Source organism: Mizuhopecten yessoensis, unplaced genomic scaffold (genome assembly GCF_002113885.1).
Source record: "Mizuhopecten yessoensis strain PY_sf001 unplaced genomic scaffold, ASM211388v2 scaffold7281, whole genome shotgun sequence".
Lineage (NCBI taxonomy): Eukaryota > Metazoa > Mollusca > Bivalvia > Pectinida > Pectinidae > Mizuhopecten > Mizuhopecten yessoensis.
In genome coordinates, this window is record NW_018406969.1 from 40,803 (window position 1) to 50,838 (window position 10,036).

The 10,036-nt window shown below is 36.8% G+C and overlaps 1 protein-coding gene across 1 annotated transcript in view; it reads left to right on the top strand.

Moving 5' to 3' along the window:
- Positions 1–6,581, top strand: part of LOC110453343 (electron transfer flavoprotein subunit beta-like) — a 12,639-nt gene extending 6,058 nt beyond the window's left edge. Inside the window, exons 4-7 of the mRNA XM_021502257.1 lie at positions 132–194; positions 2,272–2,430; positions 5,294–5,478; positions 6,373–6,581. Of these exons, the coding sequence (XP_021357932.1) occupies positions 132–194; positions 2,272–2,430; positions 5,294–5,464 (393 nt within the window). The 3' untranslated portion in view covers positions 5,465–5,478; positions 6,373–6,581. The remainder of the gene's footprint in view (positions 1–131; positions 195–2,271; positions 2,431–5,293; positions 5,479–6,372) is intronic.
- Positions 6,582–10,036: the final 3,455 nt, after the last annotated feature.

A 10,036-nucleotide genomic window follows, 5' to 3' on the forward strand; every position in this document is an offset into this window, starting at 1 on the left:
TCCCCCCCCCCCCCCCCCCCCCCCCTTGACAGTGTTAAAATCACCTTTCAACTTTTATGTATATAAGTTATTTTTCTCTGTCAAAATTTTCGTTTTTGTTAAATATTATTATCAACTATTTTGTTCTGCAGGCTATTGATGATGATTGTAACCAGACTGGACAGATGACCGCCGGTTTATTAGATTGGCCTCAGGTATGTTGTAGACTTGCTTTGTGACACACAGTCGCTCTGTTCAATTGGCATTTAGGTATGTTATATATGCTATTCGTGTGACTACTACTGTAATAGATTAAATTCAGCTGTGTTGTAGACTGGCTGTATGATTTGTTTATTTAGATTTTGTCTCAGGTATGTTGCAAGTGTATTAAACACCAAGAAAACAAATGCTGAAGGCTGTTAGATTGTATATTGTACCTTAGCTGCTGTATAACAGTCGCTATGTTACAGGGGTGGAATTAAATAAAAATGGGTTACTGGGCCAAAGGTCCAGTTGAAGTAAAAATTCACTGGTCCTGTTAGTGCATGGTCCAAAAAAACGAGAACCGGAAGCCTTAGTGAAGACGATCGATGCAAGGGGGGTCCCGGGATATACTGCCCGGAACATTTTGAAATCTAGCTCTGTGTTTCATTCTGGGTTTGAAATAAAGCTTTTCAAATCAGATGAAATATTCGATAAATTTACATAATATATTTTGGTCCGGCGGGAAATCTTGTTGAAATCCTACTGGTCCGCCCAGAAAACCACTACTTAAGCTGTTTAAGTTGCTGTGTAAGATTGGCTTCAAGTATGCCATACTTTAGCCGTATAACAATTGCTCTATTAGATTGGCCACATGTATATTGGTGAAACCTCCATTCTTACGTTAACGTTGGATGTTTGTTTAGGTGTGGAAGTCAATGGGTTCTGTCCCCATGCAAAGACATAACAAAGTCCTTAAAAATGGTAGTTTTTCCCTGCTAAACGTTCAGCAATAAGGGAAATGGCAACAACTGGTTCACCCGTTGTCAGTATAATGTGACTGGCGGAATGCTATAATTTGTTAAAGTCAGCATCAGATCCCCGCTACCCCAAGGAGGCCATTACACAAACATACCCCGCCTCCAGCACACAAACACACGTGCACGCATACATTACACACATGGAGACAGGTCCTTAAGTGATGTACATCGGCCGTATAATGGTGGTTCCGTTTGATGGATCTCAGGTTTGTCATTGGTTGGTGGTATGAGTTATTTTATGAGATTCTGGTTGGCCTACACAACATCAAAGTGGTTTTGGATATGAGAGACATGGGTATAGCTCGATCTTATTGATATAAACTAAACATTTTGACAGTCATTTGTTTGCCTGACCTATTGGTATAGTATTGAAATCTCAGAAAACAATGTCACTATTTTCTTCAGTGAGATTCATTAGTTTGGAAACATGTAATATCAAAGGTTTACTTTATACACCAACAGTGTACGTATCAAATGTGTCCCAACGTTTAAAGACTGACTGGTCCCTTTGTCTAGCTAATGACTAAGTGAGCGATTTGTATTGTTTACCTGTACAACAGTGTGATGAAATTGTAAACATTATATATATTATAGAATATCACTGTTTAGTGAGTGACAAAATCTACAAATGCAAACAATTGCATTTCTAAAATTTTTTTAGCTCGCCTATTCAAAGAATCCCACTTCACTGAGGTTAAAGTTTTAGGGCAACCTTTTTCCAGACAGTGTTGGATCACCACCATCAATAGGCTGTTGTCTATCATAAGGTTGAAATAGTTATATGGAGTGGAAGCAATGTGCTGAACCATATTTTAGGGGCCAAAACTGCTTAATTGGACTTGGTTAAAGTTTTTGGGCAAGTTTCCCATTGTTTCAATTGTGACGTCACGCCTAGGACAAGTACCGTACATGACATCACAGAATTACGCACTTGAGTCAAAATGGCGGCTTTTGACATTTCAAGGTTACATGAAAAGTGTTGTTTTATACGACTAAATGCCACATATCTTGATTATGTGATAAAAAGGATCTTACACTCGTTTTCATTTCATATGAAATTTATATAACTCGTCATGACTTATTAATTTTAGCTCGCCAGAGGCTTGCTAAATTGAAAAATTCTTAGACTTGTTTCTTAAATCTCAAATGAAATGGAAACTCATGTGAGATCCTATATTTCCTATCTTACAATGTGTATCGCCAATAAGCGAGCTATGCTGTATCCAACAGCTCTTGTATTCACTTTTGTTAATTTTTTTTGTTTTTGTAGGGAACATTTGTGTCAAATGTGGAAAAAGTGGATGGACATTTGAATGTGTTACGAGAAATTGATGGCGGTTTAGAAACAGTTAAGGTGTCTATTCCGGCAGTATTAACAGCTGATCTTAGACTCAACGAACCAAGATACGCCACGCTACCTAATATCATGGTAAGTGAGTGATGTTCCAAACGTGAGCTGTAATCATTATGCAGCCCCCTGGAGAAAGACATTGACGGGAATTTTTAAATTTCCTATACAAGATTTCCTTGTTCTCCGAGTGTCAATCAACACCTAGGTCTAATTAACAATTAGGCTTGGTGTGATCTGTTAATAAATAAATAATAAATTAATCTTTATTTAACGTCGTGTAAATTGTCAACAACAAACATAAGCTCTGTAGAGCTTTTATTACGACCTCGCTAAGGGAACAAATGGTGTTTTGGTGGTGGAGGAAAACCCATGGGGAAAACCACCGTGCCATCGGAGGGATAACAACTAACCCTATCAGACATCACTCTTTCTCCGCCACCCCTGGGGATCAAACCAAAATTCTTTGGAGAGCGAGTGGTCTGAAGCTCACGCTTGATTGCACACAGTAGTAATGGCAGTGCACGTTGGTGATCAAGGCTACCGAGGCACCCAAACCTTATGTTCTGCCAACATAGTTTATAACCTGGGAAAATGTGTTTATGTAGTTTACTTTCATTTTGTGACTTACCTGGTTGGTGCTATCTGTCCAGCTTGACCTGTGCATTATACACGAGAGCGCACAATATGCGAATATCTACGGTAAACGTTCAGTGTCTGGGTCACTCATAGCCTCAAGGGTCTTTAAAAATGTTCTAATGATACGATAGAATTTGGTAGGTAATTTCCTATAAAAGCTATACACATAAAGGGTCTGTAAGATGCCTTTTTATTGGGACCTAGAAGAGAAACTGACATATAATTTCTTATATAATATACATGTCTCAGTCACAGTCACAGGTTTATTTCATCACATATTGTCAGTAGTTATTAAGGGTAAAAAGACATAAAACCAGTCTTTTTAGATGAAACAATCATGTCAGATATTCGAAGGACATCGGGTGTAAGTAGAGTCAGGTTTCACTGTATATTACAGGATGTCCTGAAAGTCAGGTCCATTAGAGTCAGGTTTCACTGTATATTACATGATATCCTTAAAGTCAGGTGTCAGTAAGTCAGGTTTTACTGTATAATACAGGATGTCCGTTAAGTCAGGTGTCAGTAAAGCCAGGTTTTACTGTATATGACAGGATGTTCTTAAAGTCAGGTGTCAGTAAGTCAGGTTTTACTGTATAATACAGGATGTCCATAAAGTCAGGTATCAGTAAGCCAGGTTTTACTGTATATTACAGGATGTCCATATAGTCAGGTGTCAGTAAAGTCAGGTTTTACTGTATATTACAGGATGGCATAGAAGTCAGGTTTTACTGTATATTATAAGATGTCTTTAAAGTCAGGTCTCAATAATGTCAGGTTTTACTGTATATGACAGGATGTCTTTAAAGTCAGGTGTCAATAATGTCAGGTTTTACTGTATATTACAGGATGTCCTAAAAGTCAGGTGTCAGTAAGTCAGGTTTTACTGTATAATACAGGATGTCCATAAAGTCAGGTATCAGTAAAGCCAGGTTTCACTGTATATTACAGGATGTCCATAAAGTCAGGTATCAGTAAAGCCAGGTTTTACTGTATATTAAAGGATGTCTGAAAAGTCAGATGTCAGTAAATTCAGGCTCTACTTATATATACAGGGTGTCCTTAAAGTCAGGTGTTAGTAAATTCAGGCTTCACTAATATACAGGATGTCCAGGTGTCAGTAAAGTCACGTGTTACTAATATATACAGGATGGTCAGGTGTCAGTAAAGCCAGGTTTTACTGTATATTAAAGGATGTCTGAAAAGTCAGGTGTCAGTAAAGCCAGGTTTCACTGTATATTACAGGATGCCCTTAAAGTGAGGTGTTGTTAATGTCAGCCCGTGACAGGCTTTACTGTATATTAAAGGATGTCTGAAAAGTCAGGTGTCAGTAAATTCAGGCTCTACTTATATATACAGGATGTCCAGGTGTCAGTAAAGTCCGGCTTCCCTAATATATACAGGATGTTCAGGTGTCAGTAAATTCAGGCTTAACTAATATATACAGGATGTTCAGGTGTCAGTAAATTAAGGCTTCACTAATATATACAGGATGTCCAGGTGTCAGTAAAGTCCGGCTTCCCTAATATATACAGGATGTTCAGGTGTCAGTAAAGTCAGTCTTTACTAATATTTACAGGATGTTCAGGTGTCAGTAAAGTCAGTCTTCACTAATATATACAGGATGTCCAGGTGTCAGTAAAGTCCGGCTTCACTAATATATACAGGATGTTCAGGTGTCAGTAAAGTCCGGCTTCCCTAATATATACAGGATGTCCAGGTGTCAGTAAAGTCAGTCTTTACTAATATTTACAGGATGTTCAGGTGTCAGTAAAGTCAGGCTTCCCTAATATATACAGGATGTTCAGGTGTCAGTAAAGTCAGGCTTCACTAATATATACAGGATGTCCAGGTGTCAGTAAAGTCAGGCTTCACTAATATATACAGGATGTTCAGGTGTCAGTAAAGTCAGGCTTCCCTAATATATACAGGATGTCCTTAAAGTCAGGTTTTGGTAATGTCAGGATTTGCTGTATTATATACTAAAATCTAATTGTTAAATGCCAAGCTCAATTAAAAGGTCGGTGCAACCATTGGATTTCGAAGAAATTATCACAATGTCCATCACATATTTATACACTATATATACATATTAAATGGTTATCAACAAGAAATGCATCTCAACAATGCAAAAAAAAAAGAATTGAAAATCATCAGTAACCTACTTTTATTACAAATTAATGTAAATTGAACATCATTTGTTGTTACAAATTTTTCAAAATGTTAAGCAGTGTTGAGGAGTTCCTGATCTGTTATTATCCTGATACAGCTTATCAACTGGTCTACTTGTTTTTGTTCTTTTAAACAGAAAGCTAAAAAGAAACCTATGGCAGTCAAGTCAGCGGCAGACTACGGAGTTGATACGAGTCCTCGTCAGGAAGTCCTCTCCGTGGAGGACCCGCCTACCAGGGAGGCTGGTCAGAAGGTGGAAAGTGTAGAAGAACTCGTACAGAAACTCAAAGATGGAGGATTTATATAGGACTAGGTATTTAGGTGTGTATATAAAGTGAAGGATACAGCTCAGTAACTCAGGATGAGAGATTCATAGGGCTACCAGGTATTTAGGGTGTATATATACTAGAAGATCCTATATAGAAACTCAGGGACCGACAATTTGTATAGGAGTAGATATTGAGGTGTGTATACACAGGATGAAAGCATTATATATTGGACTTCATATTTAAGTGTAAGATCCTTTAAAGAAAATCGGGGACCAACAATTTGTATAAGAGTAGGTATTTAGGTGTTTATACTCGGGATGAAAGGTTTATATTTAGGACTTTTTAATTTATAAATAGGACTTTTTAATTAGGTGTATATATATACTAGAAGATCCTATATAGAAACTCGGGGTCTGACATTTTGTATAGGAGTAGATATTTAGGTGTGTATGCACAGGATGAAAGATTTATATATAGGACTTCATATTTAGGTGTATATCCTATATAGAAACTCGGGGACTAACAAGTTGTATATGTAGGTCTAGGTACTGATAATCATGGTTTATAAACCATAGGCCCCAAACAGTAAACTTAGGACACATGATTTATATATATATATGAAAAAGAAGAAATTTGTTGTGTATATAACTGATTCAACCCTGAAATTTCATAATGAACTATTCCAACATCTGAATTGGAAGAGTCCAATTGTGTCTTCAGGGATGTATGAGTTCATAGAAACTCAGCTGTTTGGCAACCAGTTCACTATAAAAAGCACGAATATATCTATAGTGATTGTCTATAATTAACATTTGTCTATGGTCAACAACTTTAAAGTGATGTCCTGCTTATAGCAACCAGTTGTCTATAAATACCAGCTATGAGTTAATGTCACCTGTCTTGGTTTATTTAATTTGTTATTTTTTTTTTATTTTTTTTTTTCCAGAGATTTCTTAAGACCGAGAGATCAATTCTGCAGTTAGTGGATGTGATTAATTTTGTGAATTTGATGTTGAATGGAATTTATTGGACATTTCATCGTGTGATACAAGGGAGGCGACCCCCTTATCAAGCTCCATGATCTGTGTATATAGACTGATGAGAATCTGTGTAACAGAACCATTACCAAATCATATTTAAATTATCAGAAAATTATACTGTTGTTTTGTTCTTCATTTCAATTTCTCTGAACAACATGCCCTGGCAGCCACAGAAAATGTCCTTTTGGTCATTTCAGTATCTATATATATGGCAACTATATGTCTGACTAACACCTGTCTATAGCAACACCTATCTATATCGGCCACGCAAATATCCCTCACAGCTTAAATAGTCTGAAGCGACAACACGTCTGTGACTAATACTTGTCTATAGCAACCACCTATCTATATCAGCCACTCGAATATACCCTGAACACTTAAATAGTCTGGATCGACAACACGTCTGTGACTTAGCGACAACACATCGTTGACTAACACTTGTCTATAGCAACCACCTATCTATATCAGCCTATGTAAATATCCCTCACAGCTTAAATAGTCTGTAACGACAACACGTCTGTGACATAGCGACAACACAACGATAACTAACACTTTTATATAGCAACCACCTATCTACCACTTAAATAGTCTGTAGCGACAACACATAGGTGACTAACACTTGTCTATAGCAACCACCTATCTATATTAGCCACTCAAAAAAACCTGACCAATTAAATTGTCTGTAACGACAACACGTCTGTGACTTAGCAACAACACATCGGTGACTGACATTTGTCTATAGCAACCACCTATCTATATCAGCCACTCAAAAAAAACCTGACCACTTAAATTGTCTGTTACGACAACACGTCTGTGACTTAGCGACAACACAACAGTGACTTACACTTGTCTATAGCAAACGCCTATCTATAACAGCCACAATAAACCTCCCTGACTGCTCAATATGCTATAGTGAATACCTGTCTATAGCAACCAGCTGTCTAACATAGCCACATGAAATATCCCTGACTGATATAGTGTCCACATGTCTGACTTTTACCTGTCACAACCACCTGTCTAATAAACAGAGGATCCTTTTGAACACAGTAGATATTCTTGACCGCTCAACGTTCAACAATGACTACCTGTCTATGGCAACCATTTATCTTAAGTAGCCATATTGAATATCCCTGACTGCTGTAGAAGAATATAGTGATAACTTATCTATAGCGATCACCTGTCTTTAACAACCAACTGTCTATAGCGATCACCTGTCTATATCAGCCACAGCAGATATCCCCGACAGATATAGCAAGATATAGTGATAACCTGTCTATAGCTACCACCTGTTTAAAGTGATCATCTGTTTATAGTGATCACCTGTCTATAGCAATCACCTGTCTATATCAGCCACAGTAGATATCCCCGACTGCTATAGCAGGATATAGTGATCACCTGTCTATAACTACCTCCTGTGTATAGTGATCACCTGTCTATATCAGCTGCAGTAGATATCCCCAACATTTTAATAGGATACTCCTTGGCAAGGTGAAACTTAAACTGGTCAATTAGAAGCTTGTATGAAATCTTTGTCGAAACTAATGTATAAATAATTTTCATTTTAATTCACCAATAGCCAGAGGTATACACTGTGGCTGTTATAACATACCCGAGTCTTAATGATTGTTATCACTATTGTAAGGTATACATCCTTAACCGGTAATCTCATTCCGTACAAATGGTCTTCCTTTTGATTCTTTTATGAATTGACAAATCTAGCACATATATATTATCCTATTACACGATTATGAACTGAAAAAGCCATAACAATAGCTGCAAGAACCGCAGCTCTGGGTCCGATCAATTTGATTTGATTTTGAAATTTTACATTATTTATATTTTGAAGTTTTACATTATTAGTCTAAGGTCTGATAATGTAAAATTTCAACTTCTTCTACATTCGTGATGTAATAATACTTTTCATTGGTTAATAACCATGGATTATTAGACGATAGACCATGCGCGAGCATGTATTATCTTCCAACAGACCAACGCTCTTCCAAAAGCCTCTCCCGCAAATTTACTGGTAAAGAAGCGAGTTGTGGTACTGGTTTCATTTGTCGAACAAATTTAACTGCATTTAATTTTATATGTATTTGAAGATTTGCTACAGGACAAACGAAAGATCTAATTAAAACCCTGTCAAGCTCACCATGAGAATGTTTCGCTTAACTTACCACAAAAATGATTTTAAATAGTATTTGTAAATTTGTCGAATGCTGATTTCATGTGTTGGCGAGGGATGTGGACAGATCGGTGGATTTAATTGATTGAAATAAACATAACATAAACATAAAGCATGACGTCGGTGTTAATTGTTTATCGCCCGTCAACCAAATGGCGCCTGAAAATGAAAAATTCTTCCCAAATATATCCTGGTTAAATACGAAAATAGGACAACTGTTCACAGGGCAAGAATTGATAAAAATGTGCAGGTTGTCGTGAAATGAAGACATATAGGCATCACATGACAAATATTAGTGTGTGCAAGTGGACCTGCTAATTTAGATAATTAGATTATGTCATTTTGCTTATCACAGACAAAAGGACACTGAAGTGGGCCATGACACCAAGACGACTTTCATTACATTTAACTTGGTAGAATAGATATAATCAACATATGTTTGTATATTTTGGTGGAATATTTAACGCGGGATTCAGAAATGTTGAAAAAATAGTAAATTCAGGGTCAGCAAGCGGCCTTCGTTAATTAATTTTTCCAACATGATGATTACATCTTATCACTCTTGTTTCAATAATTCCTCCATAATACACGCACATACCGGTATGTTGATTATTTATCAATAAAATTGAATCGGTCGGCCCTAGGGCAATATGCTTCCAGCAGCTACCACAACATGTGCATATAATGTTAAACTCATTCACCCCAAAAGTCACATTTGAACCTTACCAAATCAATGACTGGGCAGGTTCACTTTAGATACGTAGGGGTGAAATAAAGGAATTACCTAATTTGATATAAAGGATCACCAGGCCAAGGAAACTCAACATTGTATGGAGACTTCATGTATACCCCATAAACACCTCATGATTTCAACCCTTTCACCACTGCGAACCACAATAGACTCATTCAGATAAATGAATGGTAGAGTCCACTGAAGTTATATGTAATACTCCACAGAGACCAAAATGGCTTTAATACGGAGAATTATAATTTTGAAAGCTTTTAAAAACAGTGTGGAAGGAACTATAATTTTGAAGTGTTTGACCACAGAGATGGGATAGTCTGTATAGAAAGAGAAAAATAGTCAAATGAAAAATGACAGCATATTGAGCAACAAGTTAATTAATGTACTTTGTTAAACAAATTATCAATATTTATTTTAGATGTGCAATAAAACCTTTTTCAAACATCATTATATATAGTCTTTTTATTAGCTCACCAGGTCCGAAGGACCAAGGTGAGCTTAATTATGCCATAATGTAGCGTCTGTTCGTCAACAATTTTTTTAAATGACTTCTTCTTTTTAAACACTGATTGGAATTAACTAAATTTGAGTGGAAGCATCCTTAGGTGATGGGGATTCAAAATTGTACAAATGGTGGGGC